Source organism: Catharus ustulatus, chromosome 1 (assembly GCF_009819885.2).
Source record: "Catharus ustulatus isolate bCatUst1 chromosome 1, bCatUst1.pri.v2, whole genome shotgun sequence".
In the NCBI taxonomy this organism is placed as follows: Eukaryota; Metazoa; Chordata; class Aves; order Passeriformes; family Turdidae; genus Catharus; species Catharus ustulatus.
The window spans coordinates 34,732,965-34,751,970 of record NC_046221.1 but is presented as its reverse complement, the minus strand read 5'-3'; the positions used below and the strand labels follow the sequence as shown (position 1 = coordinate 34,751,970).

Genomic DNA, 19,006 nt, shown 5'->3' with positions numbered 1-19,006 from the left:
ACTCCTGTTCATTTATGGGCTTGCCTTTGCTTTCAAGCCCACGTGATAAATGGGAAAACAGACCATAGTATAGCAATCATTTTTATAAATCTTCCATAGCTCTACTCAAGAAATCAATTTCCAGAAACAAAGATAGCTGTGGATGGAGATAGTTCTATTTTTTTTCTTCCTAAGTTTTTTATGAACAATTTATGCCAGTGCAACACTTGCAGTACTTGTTCATTTGCTTTAGGTGTATGTTTTGTGTTATGAAGTTTCATAGTTTCATCAGCCAAATGCAAGTAATAGTGAAAATTTACCTTGATATATTAGTGGGCATCTGCTTGGTAGAATTACTGACATTTAATATAATTCTTATTTATATTTGTATTAAAATAGAAAATGCTTCAAAATCAGAAATTATATCTTAAACTGGAATTCTCCTTAATTGTTATTATTTCGTTGCACACCAGTGCTGCTCACTCTGGTATTTACGATTCACGGAAACCTCATCTATGACAACCTTTTGCTCCAGAATTTTTCATGAAAGTAGAGTGTTAACTTGGTGCTTAGATTAGCCTGTATTTTCAGTGCTTGTAGTTTTAATCTGTGGCAGATTTTTGCTCTTTCAATGCAATAAATGTTAAAATGATGCATTTAAAACCTGCATTTTTTGTCTAGTAAAAAGACAAAGAATCTCCATAGCTCATGTTACTGCTTATGAAATAAAGGTGCAACTTAACCACACAGCTGTTCCAGAATCACTATGACCATTTTGTTCACTATCTGTATAATCTTAATAAAATTTATTTATTTAGTATTTTTTCCAAAAGATATGAAAGACATACTAAAATCCCAAGTGTTTTATTTTGTCAGTTTGTTTTCTGGCTGATCATACTGAGATCTGTAATTTCTATTCCATGGCCATACTGCCTATGCCTCCTCCAGCAAATAGAGAGTACCAGTAGGAGCAGATTTTCAGAGTGGAACACTTAGTGCTTGAGCCCTGGTGTCCACAACAAACAGCTTTTTTCAAAGCTGTTTGATGTCCAAAGAGGTCTAGCCTGGTTTTGTGGAATGAGAACACATTAATGATTGGAGCATGTTCAAGTACATCTTCCATTTTAGCTTCATCTGAAATAAATGTAATTGTGTGGGCTCTGAGGCTGATGGCTCTGCAAAGGGAGCCAGTGGGGGGAAGGTTTGGGAGATTCACTTCAGTGGGATGCTTCTGATCCAAACTAAAATATAATGCTCTGTTGTACATTGCCCATTTCCGGGCTTGTTTAGTTTTAATGTTCATGGGTGGGGATGGGAGAACAACAAGTATATGCCTAAAGACAATAGTGAAGGCCTTTAAACAGAAGGTTGGTTAGAACTAATGCAAAGTGACTAGCTCTGTTGGTTTGCATACTGATAACATGTAAGCCTTCACCTGTCAGATTAGAAAAAAAGTTGGCCATGTGTCATCTAATGGAAAATAAAATGGCCTTTCTATTGTTCCAGGGTGTTTTCTGGGGGCTGTTTTGGTTCAGAACTCAGTCTGCTTACTGTGATTTATATTGGAAATCTTTAATTGCTGTATATTTTCTCTCTTGTCATTGTGGGAAATAAAACCTAATAATGCAACCATACAATAAATCTGGTGCTTATATTTTTAAAGATGACCATTTTATTGCTGTCTTAAAACAACTCTACTACCTGTGAAGAAGTCTCATTCAGTTATTTAAGACATTTGTCATTCTCTGCTTTTAGAGAAAATGCTGTTCTGTGCCAAAACTGCTCCCTGGTTGATAGTGTATCATTCAACAATTACACCAAAGGAAGTTCTAAAACTTTTTAGCTAGTATGAATCTCCTGGATGAATTGGAGATGTTTTAAACTTCTATCTTGCCAAAATTGCACCCTAGGATGTTCTTTGCAAAAAATTTATCCCTGCTTCTGACACACATTTAGGTTGATAGTAGAGTTTACTTATTTTAACCCCAAACAAGGCTATAGATACATTTCGCTTTTCAGTTTTAATGTTTGCAGGTATTCAGCCTGTAAGTTAGTATTACTTGCAGTGCCACCAGAAGAAGGAAGGAGAAAAATCTTGAATTCACATACTTTGGTTGTGTTTTTTAAAATACAACTCAATTTTTTTCTTCAAGGCATTGAAACAATGATAATTTTCAGCAACTCTTTTAAAACCAAACAAATAAAAAACCCCACACCACAAACATGAAAAAACATACCATATGTATTCAACAATGGAGACTAATTGCACAAGAACTAGATGTTCTCAACTTTTGCTGTAGTCAGTAGAAGTTTATATGCGGCAAAGCTTCTGGAGAATCTCATATTGGCAGAGGAACTGTTCTAAAGGTAGCAAATGCTTTGGAAATCCTCAAGTATAAAAATTTTCTCTTTTTGTATGACAAAATATCAAAATTTTCTTCTGTAGAGTACTAAAACTTGGATTTAAATGATGTGTGTAGAAAACAGTGTATTGCTAATCAGTGCATTTTCCCCAAGTACAAAACGTTTTATGATCAGTGTTTCATGATGTCATGGGTACCTAGACATCAGTACAGTGAAATAGGTGGGATGAGGACAAGGAGAAGCATTTGCTCACAGTGTGTTCAACTGAGAGCATTTAAGGAGTCTGTAAACCCTGATGGGATTTTTACCCCCTGCTATCTGGCATGCTGTACAGAGAGTGTTTTGCCAGCATGTTCAATGTTAAATCATAACCTGTTCCTTCCTGCCCTGTGAAATTACTTCACTTTGGTTAATAAATTTCTGCTGGGGAAAAAAATAATCCACTCTATGACAGTGGAAATGCAGAAGTAGCTTAGAAAGCATTTGGTCATTTGTTAAGGTTGTTGTTTCATATTATTTGGCATAATATATTCCATTGCCCTGGTGCTTGTCTTCTGGGTGGGGAGGGTGGGTTGTGGTGGCCCCCTCCTTCCCCAGGCCCTGCTAACATTGCCTGGTATGGCAAATGTGCTCCCTGTCACATGGCAGAGCGTGGCCGCACACTTGTGCATTCTCCTCATTGCAGGGCAGCTGGATCTGGCCCTGCCCCCCTCTCCTATCCCTCTATTTGCCTTGGAGCAATTCATTTTGCAGTTATTGAATTTCTTTGGAGAGTTATTTTCATACAGCGAGCATCACAGCACCTCTGGATCTTGATAGCGTTTCTACATAAGGAGAAAGAAGCTTTGTGTTAGTAATTACCTAACATTGTCAGGAGCTGACTGCAGGCCTCTTTCTAGTGATAACAGAATAACCACATAATGTAGCTTTATAGCACATGATTAATAGAAAATAATTACACATCCTACAAAGGGATGCAATATTTCTTATAAATTGACTACAATGGTTTCCTGTAGATTAAAGGACTCTTCATTATTTTATCAGTCCTTCTGAAGTATAGTCGCTTGCCTATGTTAGCAGTGATATTAAGAGCTGAATGCAGTGAGGGATACCAGATGGTAAACCCAGTGGTACCTGAGATCTGAAGCTGATGCTTGCAAAAGCACAGTGCTTCCCAACTTTTTTATCCATATAAAACTCCTAACTGTATTCATATCTTTCTGTATATTAATTCTTATTTTCCACAAATGTGGATGGCAGACTTTTATTCTGCACATCTTAAGCAGCAGTAATAGACATATGGACCTCACAACAGCAGTGCATTAATGAAATTATATTGCTGCAAAGGAGTTTATAATTGATAACATTGATAGAAACAATACATAAATTTGGATTTTATGTGTGACTTCAAGAAAGGACTAGGGGGGCTGCTTATCTGCCTCACTAGTTAAGCACTCTTTCATGTTACTGAGGATAGAAAGGAGGGGTTAGGAGTTTAAAGAGAAACGTCTGTAATCAGTTTAAAAGGGAGTGCTATCTAATTATTCTAAAACCAGAGATTAAGGTTTTATGTTCTTGGTAGCCAGGTATCTGCATTATATTTTTGTTCAGACTTCTACAGACTGTAGATAGTTTAATTGGGATTCATGTTGCTCTTGAGACCCACGCAAAGAATAGTAATGTAAAGTAAAGGCTTCTGTGTTGCAATATTGTCTGTATGGTATAATGGTTGCAGCAAATCCTTAAATTAGTTTACTAGTCTGTTACATCAACATTCATTTCATCTTCTCACTTAGCTTCATGCCAGAGCAGTAAGTGGTGTATTAGTAAGTAGCAAAACCCAGAAAGTTTTCAAAACAGCAGCATGCTTTTAATTTGAATTTGAGCTATCTGAATTGTTTCTTTAAAAACAATTGTTTCTAAGTCCATGTAGTGTTGCTAAGTGGAACATTTTCAATGGATAATGTAATCCACAGGCTTTTTCTGTGCCATTTGTCATATGCAGTTTAATGACTGCTTAACTGAGCCACTTCCCTCATTTCATGTATTGTTTGTTTTTTTGGCTGATGTCTAGCAAAACTTGCTTAATCACTCTTGTCAGTCACTGTGCAAATTCCATGTAGCAGCTTAAAATCTTTTGTTGCTTTCTCTTGGAGAGATTTATTGCTGAGATTCCAGTAGTATACGTGAGTGCTGCTCCTTTCAGCAATTTCCCACTTCAGTCTTGAAATCTAGTTTGTATATTTAAACAGTGTATTGTGAGATAAAGCATAGATTTTTAAACAGGCTGATCTGGAAGATTATAAACCTCGGTGTCAGGGTATTGTTTTGCCTTTAAGGATTTGGGGTGTAATGTGAAGCCCCATGGGAAAGGTTATTAACTTCTGTGGAGTGTGCACTGAAGATCAGGTTCAGACACCTCTAGACTTTCAGGACCAAACCCATCCCCAGCAGTCTGCTTTGCAGTGGAAGGGGGAAGAAGGTGGAATTATTTTTGCAGCTTTCTTGTTTGCATGTTCACAAAATAAATGAAGGCTTTCCTGCTGTTTTTTAAGTGGATTTCCTTTAAATCGCACTTATTGCAGCATTTCATGCATAGTAGGATAGAATCTTTTAAATCACCAATTAATTGTTAAATGAAGGAATAAAATGTTTAATTGAAGACTAGTGTTCACCCTTCCACAATTAGAAAATACAGAACTTTGTGTGTGCCCGCATGCAAGCATTAAAAAACAAAAGAAGGCAAAGAAAAAAAGCAAAAAAGCCCACATGAAAGCGGGCCATCGTAGTTAAGCACAGAGAGAGCTGAGTACACTTAAGTACCTCATAGGACCCCAGACAACTCTTGACCAGGCAAAATATGCCAGCAGCAAATCATTATAGCTGGAGCTCTAATGAAACGCCATTAACCCTTAAGCTCCACTCAGCTATTTATAACCAAAAAACTTTACCTATAGTTCAAAATAGTAGCTTCATCTCAGTAGGACCAGTTAATTCAAAATCCTAGAGCCTTTTGCTTTTCAAATCAGAAGAGCAGCGTAGCAGGAAGCAGATGTTGCTTATCAAGGATATCTGTGTATTTTGTATTTTACATATTTGTTCCAAAGAAATTTCTGTCTTACTAATCATTCAGTTTTGAGTACGGTCTGTTTTAATAATGCTTCATTTGTAACTCAATATATGTGTGTGTGCAATTCCAGCTGTTACAATTTATTGAACCATTGTTAGGATTAATCTTAAAATATCTCATAGGAAAAAAGTAAATTATGTACCACAATATACAGTAATTACATATCAGTATTAAATTATTTTATTTTTACAATAATTATATACCACAATACCACAATACTCTTACTTGGTACTGCTTTTGGAAGATATTATTTCTTTAAACGAATTCATTTTGTTTCATATTTATCTCACTAAGCCTAAACATATTTGAAACAGGAGTACATTAGTCATCTGTCAGGAATATGAGATCTGCTGTAGAATTTTCTGCAAGCCTAAAGCAATAGTAGACTTTGTCCATAGAAAGATATGATGTATTAGATATATAGTGTTCCCTTCCCTTTGAGTGAAGTAGTTTTTAAAATAAGTTGATGGTAAGTTTCTTAGAGTTTAGCTTGTGATACTAAAAGAATCCCTGTTGATTGTTATATGTCAATGTTGTGCTGTTAGATTTTAGTGTCAAAGACAAGGGTTTTGTATTTTTGATGAAAAGAGAATAGGAGGTCGGCTATTTTTAGAAGGTGTTAGAGAAGCCGTAATTAAGAAATTTTCTTGAGTACGCCTGGTCTTTTTAAAATTTAGCTTCTGCCTTTGCCTAACTGCATGTGAATGCCTATAACAAAAAGATAAAATGTTTTAATTTTCAGTTGAAATTATTATAACTGTATATAAGAGAAAGCATCCGTAAGGAGTTGCATACAAAACTCTATTGCATTTATATCAGACTAAAGGTTAATACTGCGTATTGTTTTCAATTAGGAGTACAATAGATTTGGCTGGTGGGTAGGAGAAATGAAGGGAACCATTGGCTTGGTGCCTAAAGACTACGTAATGGAGATGTATGATATTTGAGAGGCCTGGGTAAGTACATTTTAATCCAATCTTCTGTAATGGCTTATATGTTCCCTTGTTCTCTGTTTCATAAGTATGTCTTTCCTGGAACCTTTGTAGGAGTCCTGTTAACATAAAGATTATGGCAAAATATATTGAAGGTTCATTTAAAGTACTTTTTTTTTCTGGGATTCTATATGAAATATTAAACCACAGGGTACAAAACAGTTATTTAATAACTGTGTTCCTTTTCCAGATTTTTTTTAAAAAGAAAACTGATGTTGTTTCTATTTAGTTTTGTTACTTTAATAATATGTATATATCTGTCTGTGCAGAAAACTGTGGAAGGGGATGGATATTTGGACAGGGTTTGATATGCATGTTTGAGGTTTTTTGGTTAATGATGAACTTTCAACTTCCCTCTCCTTAATCAGGAGAAATCTGCACTTGAAATGAAGAGTGGTGTGCAGCTGCAGTTTACAGACCTGGCCTCTGGAAGAAGATTCTGCTGTACATGTTCTGCGGTTTCAGTGAATGTAGTCAGATCGTTGCCTTGTGTATATTAAACATTATAAACTGTAATTGGTCATAACTTTACGGAAATATTCTTCTTAGCTACTTTTTATAGAATTGTAATGTTAGAATTGTAATGTTAGGAAATTAATAGATGGTAATTAACATATGGGGCACAAGCAACCATGTAGTTAGTGCCTGTTGCTCTTTTTTCTAATATGTTAGCAGCACTCTGTCTAGCTGTAGGTTTATGTTCTATTTTCCTGTTCTGCATATTCAGAAATTTAAGCAGAGCTTTGAGGGTAAACTATTATTCAATTCATGCATGCATTAACCTTTTAATACTCACTGTACATCTTGTGCCATTTCATCAGAAAGTTGAGGGAAATTTATGTATAGTATTTCAAGTCTTCAGGGTATTCTGTTTCTAGATGTTTTAAAGTTATGCTTTAGCCAATGATTATTTTTTCTCATATATTTAGTATTGTATTGTTAATTACTATTTTGTTGACACACAATAAAGACTTGATTCTTTTGCTGGTGTAATAAATGGGCCTGTAAGGTACTACTGCCATGGTACCATTCTGACTTGGACAGGGTAATTCTATGAAAATTTGTGAAAATATGTTAACCCTGAAAATTTTTGCTAAGTCAACAGAAGCTAAATTGCAGGTAAGAATATTTTTGTCCGTGGTAGTGTGAAATACTCTATCTGTACCTTACAGATACTTTTGCAAAGTCAAATCTGGATACCTTGCTAGTATGTGGAATTCTGGTACAGGTTGTGCAGCAGAGATCTTCATCTTCACCCTGTGTGAATTAGCAGCAGCTACCCGCATTCTTGTGTCAAAGCCAGAACTTTGTGGCTAATAAAAAACATTGATTGAAATATAAAAAAATACACTAAAATACTATCCCTTGTGGTTGGGCAAGTCAGACTTAACACTTCACATACTCTTCTCTTGGAGATGTGCTTTACCATTAGAATGCAAGACCAACTTTTTTGGGTGTTCCCAGAGAGCTGATTTGTGAGACCCTTCATCTGCCAAGGAGGCAGCTCAGGCCAGCCTGTGAGCAGCCGAGCCTATGCTTCAGAGCCTGGGAACACTGGGGGTTAAAAGGAAATGTTAGTCTGAATTCGGAATTTGGATCCTTGCAGTAAACTAAGGTGTTGTGCTCTGTGTTAGCTGATGCGTGGTGCTTGCAGGTACACTGAATTCTAATGGGCATCAAACGGGACGGAGTTTTGTTGTAATTTTTTAAAGAGATAGTCATTGGAATTGATTCTGTGCGTTATCAGCGAAGCATTAAAATGATAGATTATAGTCTTCAGATCTTTTACTACTTTAATTTGTCAAGCGTGCTGGTGGATTGTGTACAGAATGTGAAGCGTTAATAGCGGGGCTGGAAACGCCGCTTCTCCCTTGTTAACATGGCAGCGCCATAAACCTGCCCACCGAAAATGGCTTTTTATTAATTACAGAATTCCGAATCCCACCACCACCACCACCACCATGTGCTTTTTAGGGAGCAAGGCCTGCCCCACCTGCCGAGGGCTGGCGCGCTCGCTCGGGGCTCGCTGAGGGCCCGGCCCGGCCCAGCCCGGTTCGGGGCGGCCCCGGCGCGGCCCGTGCGCTGCGCGGCCGCGGCGCTGGGTGGCAGCAGATTTTCAGCTTTTCGTGGGACGGGCGGAGGCGGATCCCGAGGCGGGTCCCGCTGCCGTCGCTGTCCCCTTCCCCCTCCGCGCTGTCCCGCGCCGTTTCTGCCGTTTTTCCAGGAGAGGGAGTCCTTACCCAAGCGATGAGGGGCAGAGCTGCCCGGCGCGGCCTCTCCTGGGTGGTGACAGCCGGAGACATCAAGTGGCTTTTGTCTGTAGTTCTCTTCTAGGGCTTCCCCCTTCTTAGTTCTTATTGCTAGGGGAGAGTAAATAAACTGCCTTGAATTCAAAACGTGAAAGATGTCCTGAAACTCAGTGGTAATATCTCACAATAAACCAGCGGTGCACCACGGATGAATGGTTTACTTTAAATCCGTCCGAATACCATAACCTTTTTTGGATAAGAAAATCTCAGTTAATATAACTTAAACGAAATGCGGGTAGAAGATGCTAATTGCTTAATTTTCTTTGTTCACTTAGATTGTGCTTGCCTTTCTGTGAACGGAGAGAGAGCAGATTTTTAAAAGGTGATTGTAACTCACACTGTACAGTGTTTACTTGATTATTTGCTGTATTCTGGATTTGTATGGTACTGCCATTAGATCTTATAATAATGTTCTACTCTGCAAATTTTTAAGGTTCAAATAAAGTTTAATTGTTTGCAAACTGTTATGATGCTAATAATTCAACAGCCTGCTGTGTTACTAATGAAATTACTTTGTTATGATTAATTTGGAAAATAGTGTGTTGATTGTAGTAATTAAGCACAACAAGGTGAAGTAAATGATTCTAATGCCATCTGGCCTCCAGACTGAATGAAGAAATGAAATGGGGCTGTCATTTGAATTTATTCAGAGAAGTAAGGGTAATACAAATGCTTTTTATAGCAGAGGCACCCGGATATAATCATGCCACTCTTTGCATGTGCTGCTATATACGGATAACTGGTTCATGTATTTTTGCAGCATCTCGTTGGGATACACCTCTTTGTGCATACTGCCACTAATTACATGTACTGATGGCAGTGCATGCACTGTTTCTTTTATCAGAAAGATGTATGGATAAGATTTAGAGAAGTGATATGGCTCAGCTTACCTTTTGCTCCCCGATTAATGATAAAAACTTTCTGTGACTGGAAATAAGCTGAAAGTGAATACTAATTAAGATACCATTCTAAATTCAAAGCTAAATCCATAAACCTCTTTCTTATTTTGTCTCTGCAGTCTGAGTATGACACAGTATTAGAAGGAACATAAAGAATAATCCTTTAGAACCTAATCCAAGGACTGTTGAAATGAGAAGCTATTGAATTCACTTGCTGTTGCATCACGATCTCAAGCAGTAACTCAAAACCAAGCAATATAGTGTCAAAGTGCTTTTTTTGCTGAATACTCTTTGTCCTCTTTCTGAAAGAGATGCAATTATTTCCATAAGCTGAACCAAATGAAAAAACAGCACTGATTTCTCTAAGCCAAATAATAGAAATCCATTTTTCTATCTCAGGTTCTTCTCAAAATGAAGTTGTGGGTGTAAATTAGAATCTTAGCTTGATAAAGTTCAGTGGGATCTATAGGGAAGCTGTAAAATATTAAAATGTGAAAGTACCCAGGTAGATGACAGTGGTGTGCTCTTCAGTTGCATGAGCCATTTGAAGTTTCTCTCATCTCTCACTCAACTTGATGAAAAATTTATTAGTAGGTAACCGTGGGAATAAGCATATGCATGGAAACCTTACAAACAACTTTCCACTTTACATAGCACAAAGTACTGATAAACTCTGTAAGTCCTTCACTTACCAGGATTTCTCTGAAGCTGGTGTTTCTCAGACAGGAGTCTGTTTAATACAGCAAAGTGTGCTCTGCCAAATCTACACCTCTGTCATAGAGTTCATTTCCTGCCCAATATCCATTGTCTTGCTGTGAGGGACCAGCACCAACCAACTTCACATTATGAACTTAAAATGGTGGATTCAAGCTGGGTGTAAGCACAGGATTTGGCACTTCTGGGATGCAATTGTGACTTGACTCATCTTTCCATCCTACAGGAAGAAGTAAAGGGGGATTAGATGGTGGCAGGACATGCAAGTGAAAGGAATTCAGCTTTTTTTATCCAAATGTGTTGTGATAAAGAATATATATATTTATTTTCCCTTTAATTGTAAAGCAAATCAGGCAGTGGTAACCCATTAATTGTTATATCATAGCCTTTTACAGATTTGTTTAGGAGTGATTTTTTAATGGGATCTAGACAATTCTGTTGCTGCTGTCTGGAATTGTCGTTAGTCCGAACTATCACACAGACAAATTCATAGAAATTCAATTGCTGGGTTCAAAGCAAAGCAGAGGAAAAACCTCTGTACCTGAAAGCTATGTTAACATAAGTCAGATTTAAAACTGAAACTGTCAGCTTCTTCCCAGCTTTTTGGGAGGACAAATCTTTTAATTAACAGGAAAAGCTTAAAAATCCGAGGTGCCATCTTGTAGCAGTGTGTTGGAGAATAACGTACAACAGTGCAGGCAGTCTGAGAAGAAGAGCTGCTGGTAGATGAAGAGGCAGTTAGTTTCAAATGCCACTAAAAACCAATCTATCTCTATTAATTTTCTGCTCTAGCAAACTGATATGTTGGAGCTTTTATCCTAAAGTATCCTCACTGTCTCACAACCCATAGAGCAAACTTCCTTTCACCCTCTATTGTAAAGCAAGTGCTAGTCCATAAAGAGATTTGTGGCTAATGAGCATTTTACAGCAAGACTTTAAAGTTTATGCTGTGAGATGAAAAAAAAAATCCACATTCAGTTACAGTGGGAGGATTTATGTTAGCAGAAGAGAATTACAAGTTTGGCCACTTCCAATCTGTTGTAATTGCTTCCATATTTGTAAATAGTGCTGTGGGATTTTTAATGGCCATGAGAATAAGCACTTTAGTTTTACACCTCATGCTATAAGACGAGTATGTAGCACCCCAGAACCGACCCCTGTGCAGAGCTGCCTGGAGTAAAGGAAAAAAATATTGCACAGGATCATTATCAATTGAAAAGTCAGCAGCGTGGATGTGTGCCTTGGCAGCCTCCCACCCAAGAGCTGACATGGCCCAATGCTGCTTTTTAATAGTCAAATCTAATAGGGTCAGTGTGAGAAGAGCAGAGCACAGACAGTCTGACAGGTGTGGGCAACTCAGTTTGTTCACTGGTCGTCTTCAGCCTCTCAGACTTATTTCAGTGTGGAAGGGGAAAGATGAAATCTGTAAACAGTCACATGGCATCAGGAAAACATCTTCCTTTTCTGTTGCTCTCTTCAGAGAGGACTGCCATTCTTTCCTTATATTTAAATTAAAAGCAGTCAGGCATGAATGCACATGTGTGTGTAGGAAGGAGTGGGTTTTATTATTTCGTCGCTTACAATCTTGTTTTGATGCTGGCTTCTCCTTTCTGATGTTTACATTGACATGCTCATAATGGCCACACTACCTTTTCCACAGAAAAAAAGGTATTTCTAGCTTTAAAAAAATGTATTTACAATTGTTGAAAGGCTCTATTCTATTAGCTCTTTTGTCATTCCCCACCATTTTAGTGCATTGTGTCAGCAGTACCTTATCAAAATCTGTGTCTTTTGTCACAGTAATTTTTGCTTGTGTCTAAAATACTCCAGATTAATGTTTTGAAACTATTTTTCTTCTTGTTTTCAAGCTAATTTTGGATTTAGTTTTAGGGTATTAGACCTCAATGAAAGGAGGAGTGAATAATCTGTACATCTAGAGTTCTGTTACTTGACTAAAGAATAGTCACTCCACATTAGCAGTTGTGAAAACTGTTTTGGAAGGTCTCTAAAGTAACTGGCTTCCTTTCCATTCGTTTCTGCTTCTGAGACGCGCACAGTATGCCTAACCACTTCTAGACTGAGGCTACCTGTTCAGCTACTTGCTGTCCTGTGATAGCCACCCAAGGTCACCCCTAGGTCATTATTGGCTTGTGACCAGAGTTCCTCCCTCTAATGTATTTGGTACTGCTTTAAGGGCAGAGCAAACATCTTCTCTTCTGAGCTTTGTAAGTTTTCAGGTGAGTGAAAGTTCAAAATGCAGAGGCATCATCCAGAATAATCTCTCTTGCTAAGCCATGTTATGATTTGTATTTCTGTGAATACTCTGTCTTTACTTTGCTCCTGCATTCATTTGCTTAAAAAATTGTGAAGAGGAGAACATGTACCATGAGATGTCTTCCTAAAACATTAGATTTTGACAGAATTGGGTCAAATTAATGTTTCAGGTGCAGATTATATGAATGCTACTTGAGAGTGTGAACCTGAATCCACACTAGTGGTGGTGTCTGTCAGGCTTTGGCAAGCGGAGGAGAACAAAGAGCTACATGTCTGGCTCTTAGCTGAAAACTGAGCCTTGCTGATCTATGTCTGATATTGTCTTAGACCCTTCAGCTGCACTGTTGCTTCTGAGCATCTCTAATAAATTCAATGAGCTAGAAATTTATGCAGGTGTTTGTCCATCAGGTGTGGATCAGGGTTTTGAATTATAGCCTGATCTGACAGAATGGCATACAAAACCATGGTGTGATGTGTTCCCATTTGTGAGTCCTCAGACTGGCTGATGATTCCAAGAAGCATACGTGGACCACAAAGGGATTTAATCATGCCCATTTCATTAATTGGTAATGTATTTCAGTGGAATTCTATTTTGCACATTCTAGCTGATGTAAAGGAGGCCTTCATGCAAAATACCCTTGCTTAGATGCCGTAACATCTGAAACATGGGGAATATGTGTTAGAGTAATTCAGTCTAAAACTGACCAGGGTGACTCACAGGGATCACAGAATGGAGCACTGAGCACCTACTGAGGGCACACATATTTCATTTGGTAAACAGTGTTTGATTATGAATTAATTGTGATAATGCAGACAATTATTTCAATTACTTTGTCTAGTTGACAGTCACAATAGACATACTATTTGTTAAATGTATTAACTGAAATTGCAGTAGCTATTCAGACTACATTCATCATAACACTTGGTTGTGTATGTCCTTCCCTTGTCTGTGGGCTTGTGAGTATTCTGCTCATTCTGAGTGTTGTAATTTTTGCTGGTATTACAGAAAAAAAATTTGAAATGTAGGCAGTTGTCAATGACACAAATATCTTCTGTCTTTTCCACTGTCTGCTTCTTGAAAACAGTCAGTTCTGCATGTATAGTTTGAAACAAGGGAATTTACCCATGTGACTCTCCCTTTAACTCAGCAAAAGTTATGTAGGTAATTCTTAATTTGAAAGCACAGTATTAACTCTGCATTGACAAGCGTAAGCATTAGTCACATAGTTCCCTTGGCTTTTCCCTTGGCTTTATTGCAACTGCTCCTGCAACTTCTTGCTCGTGAGATACAGGACTTAGAATCATTGCAGAAAATTAAATTTTTAGCAGTTTAAAGTATAGTGCTAGCCATCAGTTGACCACCTGGATACAGGGTGCCAATTTATCTGTGAAGTGGTTCTTGATGTTCAAAATCACTCTGTACCCAGCACTTAACAAATACAGGGAGTATTATGAACACAAAGCAAATGGCTTTGGTGATTTTGATCTCCAGAGAAGATCTCCTTGGCATAAGATAGTTCTTCTAACCAGATGGAAGTATTTTACATCCTACTCATTTTGAACTCCCAGTTCACACCCTGATGATCTCTACACTCTGTGCTGAGGTCTGATTGATTATACCAGGATTAATTGGGTTTTATACTTCTGAAAATGTTGCAGGTATGCCAGATGTGAGAAAAGTTGTGTTTGACCCTGCCTGTTTCATTGTCTGCTCCGTTTCCCTACCAAATTGAAATTGTATAGGGGCAGATACTAGTACTGTCTTCAGGAATCTTTATTATAGACAGCTGTCAAGGGTAGATGAATACTTTGGCTGTGCCTCTCCTTTCAGCCAAGGAACAAGTCTATAATAGTGAGGATTTATCTTGTTATATGAGTATACTGACACAGAATTATAACATCTGTATATGGGCCACTGACAGTCCCTATGTCTCCTAGTATATTCTATTTTCTCTAGGCCAAATTTATTGCTCTCATAATTAAGTCCTGTCCTGAGAACTTAATGGAGTTGCAGGTTCTGAAAGTAGCAGGAAATACAGCTCCTTGCCAGGAGCTTGTGCTGTGTCTGCTCTGGTCTGCCCAGGGTGTAATTCCAACCGTTCCAAGTGAAGGGTGGGTGACAGAGGACATGGCTTTAGAAGAAACTCCGAATTGGTAATTTTTATCATTTGTTCCATCTCATGTTAGGAATGCCTAAATAGCCTTTTGTTCTCAGTTCTTACACCCTTACTTGCTAAATGGGAGCAGGTTAATCATGGATGGCACCAAGAAATAACAGGCTTACATTGCTTCCAGGTAGAGGCAGATCAGGCACAAGGTGAAGCTTTCCAGTGGTGAGGGCAGTGAAGCATGGGGGTTGGTTGCCTGGGGAGCTTCTGTGATTTCCATTTCTGGAGGATTTGGAGAACCTGCAGGGAATAAACTCACCTGCTAGGAATGACTGAACCATGGTGATTCCTGCCTTGGGGTTGGGGCAAGTACTAAATCACCTCCTAAGGTCTGTTCCAGGCCAGTTTTTTTGCAATTCCATAAGTCAGCAGTGAGCTGACACTGCTGTGAAATGGCAGAATGAATACAACCCCAGTCTTCTTCTATGCCTGGTACACTAAAAATGCTGCTCCTCTGTGGGTTTATGTGTTCCTTATCCTCCTTCAACTTCACAGTCTCCAAGCAGGAACCTAGTTCACTATTTCTTACCCAGCAAGCATGTTAATGCATAACCTTAGTGATTAATTTGGTCCCCAATTAGTATATTTTTGAAAAGGTAAAGGATTCTTTAAAGTATCATATACCTCAGTGTGGCTGGCTGGGATAGATTCAAACCAGTTTTGACTATATGCAGTTTTACATTGATTCTGATTGAAAGAGAAAGCATTTCATTCACAATTTTTAAAAGCGTAATAGCTAAAATTTCAGATTGTGGCCATTTATTCACCTTGGGTAGTTAAATTTTCATTAACCAGTTGGGTGTCTTAGGAAAGAGAGAAAAAGATAAAAATAGCTTTCAGTTTTATCTCTTGTGTCTTCTGAGAACAGAAAGGGGTTTTTCCAGAGTCCACTCAAGTAAATAGAAACATTCTCATCCTTATAATAGGCTTTGGATCAGGTCCATATGTAAGGACAGTCGTCCCTCCCCACCCCCCCTTTTTCCTTTTTTTCCCCATACTCTTGAATTGAATGTATGACATATATTTAATCCTGGCAGTATTCTTTATCTCTATGAGAAGTCCTTTTAATTCTCTGTAAGAAAGTGTTCTGTGATGTGGCTACCTGATTTTATTGAAACTCACATGTCAGGAAAAAAAATTATTGCCTTCCCTGTCAAAACTGACAGTAATTACAAGGCCAAATATATTGCTGTGATTGACTTGTAAAACCAAATCTGTAATATTTCAAGTTTGTGAGTTGGCTTGTACAGCTCTCAGGAAATATAACCCAGTATTTTCTTTGCAAACTGACATCTCTTTATCCATTTCTTTTATCATCTCTGTTTTTATTTGTGAGAGTGGTGAGCATGCAGCATTTATATGGAATGGACTGGATGGTATTTAATGAGTCGGCTTCTGGGGAAAAGTAGCTAAACAGTAGCTAAAGGAAAGCCAGGAAGGTTTAAGCAACGGTACCTTTTATGTGCTCCTCTTTATGCATAATCTTTCAGCAATAAATACTGCATATTGATTTCTTAATTGTAATGGAAACATACTTGGACAGGAGCAACATTATAGCCTATTTGCTGTCTTAATTTTTAAAGACATTTTAAATTTTAAAATGGATGCTGCACTAAATGCAGGACAGTGCTCTTAACTTGATGTAGAAGCACTTGCTTGTCAAGGCTGTGTTGCTGAGAGCTCTTTCCATTTCAGCTGCCTTCCTTTCTCTTACCTTTGTAAAACCAGAAGAATCTGTAGTTGGTGTTTAGGCACACTTAGCATGTGTAAAATTCTCTCCAGATCATACAAATCACTTTAAACTGGTTAGTGAAGAAGCCCCCCAAATAGGTTTCTGCAAAAAATTAAGTATAAAAGTTGCACTTGTTTATTTGCCTATGAAAAAAAAAAATCAAACATGCAATAGTTTCCAGGTTAATAATGAACATTTCTGAGGATTTGTAGTAAAAAAATGATCTTTCTTTGGCTGAAGGGAAAAAAAGAGGACACCTACACATCAAATAAATGTATAAACCAAATGCTGGCTTAAAGACTTCTTAAAGGTGGACTAACAGCACTGCCTGCAAAAATGAAGTAAATATCATGTAGTCATTTAGCTGAAGTGCAAAAAATAAATACAAGTGTTAAAGCGATATATATTAACAGCCACAAAGAGACACTTGGAAGTGGCATCCACAACATTGTGTATTGTTTTGAATGTACAATACCAGATTATTTTGGAACAGAAAAGATGAAGTTGCCGTTACAGGAGAAAATATTCTCCATTTTGCTTCATCATTTCCAGTCTGCTGGGTGTTTAGATGGTATTGCTGTTGCGGTTTTAATTTTTTTCCTCTTTTATTTTTTTTCTTTTGAAATTATTTTATATTGTATTCTAAATCCAAACCAGTGAAGCAAAGCCTGGGAAGTAATAATTTCTTTGAATCTTAATACAGTCTGTCTTCTTAATGAGCCTACTGCACTGCCCTGAAAACAGCCCTTTACAAATAAACATGCTGGAAGTGATTTAGCCACAATGTCCAGACTGTGTAAACATCTAATTATTACAATAAAATTGTCAATAAATATACATTACTGCTCCCTTTTCAAACGTTAACCAACTTTCTCTTTGCTTGATAAAAAGGTATAAATTGTATTTTTATGTCTCGGCGGGTTTTGTTTTCATTACCCTGCTTGCTGCTCTCCAGACAAAAGAACGCAGACTAATGTCTGAGTTATTCCTGGATGGTGAAAACTCCTACAGTTGTTTATTAACATAAAGTGCAATGTTTCCTTTTACAGCAAAATGAACTCCAAGCTTTTACAATCTGATGTTTAGTCACAGCATCTTCCCCCCCCCCAAAAAAAACCTGAACCTATAAAATCTCTTCTTGCAGTGGCTGTGGGATAGGTACACCATAGAAATGCACTTATGGAGGGAGGAGAGGACATAATGCTGCTTTAGGACTCAGGGAGAAGATAGGAAACCACAATAATTTCCTCAAAAATACGAACCTGTGCTTTTCAAATTACAGCATCGTGTTGACCATAAATGTGGCATCAGCTCCCCCCCACCTCCCCCATACGTAGCCCCTTTTCACATTTCTTATATAACTGGAACATTAACATTAGAAAAGCAGAGCAATATTGAATCCTAATGAGGTCTGGCCTATATGCTCCGGCAGGAGAAGAATGAGGATAATTCATTTGTATGCTGCAAAGCATTCACAACTCCGTGAGCATCCCCGTGGCTTCGGCTTGTGGTGCTGATCATCTGTTCCTACTTTAGGGGGTTTCATTGCTCTGAGCAGCATCTGAGCTGGGGAAAAAATAGTTAACCGCTTTACTGCTAGCTTTTGTTATATAATGACAATTTAATACGGTGGCTATTTTTTTGTTAACCTGCTTTAAAAAGGTCTTTCAAATGGTTAAATTAATCTTCTGATTAGCTGTGCCTGCCAGGTAAAATATAAGGAGGAAAATGATGTGGAACACAGCAGCGTAAAATGCGCTAGCCAGTCTTGGTAAACATGTCTATTTTAAATAATCAATGTAATGACAGGCAGCCATTTGCTCAGAAAATATTTTTTTAAAATACTTTTTATTTTATTTTACTGCTTGCAATCATAGTGCTTTTTTCATCCTTTTTTTTTTTTTTTTTTTTTTTTAAACACTGAAGATAGTCAGCTGAGCGACATGTTATTTAAAAAAAGAAAACAGAAATGTTTACCAAAATCAAGGTATAAAAGATCCGTGCAAATTGCCATGTAAAATGATCTGCACAAAAAGGCATCGGGGAAGAGAGGGAAGGCTGTGCCAAACAGATGGCACACCCTGCTGTGTTTTTGATTGAAAAAGAAAGGTAACATTTGCAGCCACGTCAAAGAGACAGTGATCAGCTAAACAAATTGGTCTCCGAAGTGCACCATTGCTGGAGCAAACCCTGCTGCAGGGTACGAGCGAGGTTGTATTTCACAATAATGCCGTGTGTGCGTCGCAGCTCTCCGAAGTGAAGGGAGATGTCCCCCTTTCATCTCTCCAAGGCGAGCAAAAGCCTTTGTTGAGATACCCTGCAATGTGCTCTGCAAAAGCGGCAGAAAAACCCAGACAATGAATGCAGGGTTTTTTGTTTGTTTGTTTGGTGGTTTTTTTCTCCCTCCTGGTCATCTCCAAATCATATTCAGGGACAGCCCAGCGG

General features: G+C 38.0%; 1 protein-coding gene and 1 long non-coding RNA gene across 3 annotated transcripts in view; one reads left to right on the top strand and one right to left on the bottom strand.

Annotated features, from left to right (window-relative positions):
* Window positions 1-7,801, top strand: part of SKAP2 (src kinase associated phosphoprotein 2) — a 121,547-nt gene extending 113,746 nt beyond the window's left edge. For both annotated transcript variants that reach the window (XM_033073303.2, XM_033073312.1), the window contains exons 12-13: window positions 6,328-6,429; window positions 6,834-7,801. In XM_033073303.2, coding sequence (XP_032929194.1) covers window positions 6,328-6,420 — 93 coding nt within the window. In that variant the 3' untranslated portion in view covers window positions 6,421-6,429; window positions 6,834-7,801. The remainder of the gene's footprint in view (window positions 1-6,327; window positions 6,430-6,833) is intronic.
* A 713-nt stretch (window positions 7,802-8,514) lies between these two features.
* The window catches only part of LOC117003402, a 25,518-nt gene continuing 15,026 nt past the window's right edge, over window positions 8,515-19,006 (bottom strand). Inside the window, exons 2-4 of the long non-coding RNA XR_004419508.1 lie at window positions 16,544-16,663; window positions 10,366-10,607; window positions 8,515-8,825 (exon numbers count right to left, since the gene is read on the bottom strand). This is a non-coding gene — a long non-coding RNA (uncharacterized LOC117003402). The remainder of the gene's footprint in view (window positions 8,826-10,365; window positions 10,608-16,543; window positions 16,664-19,006) is intronic.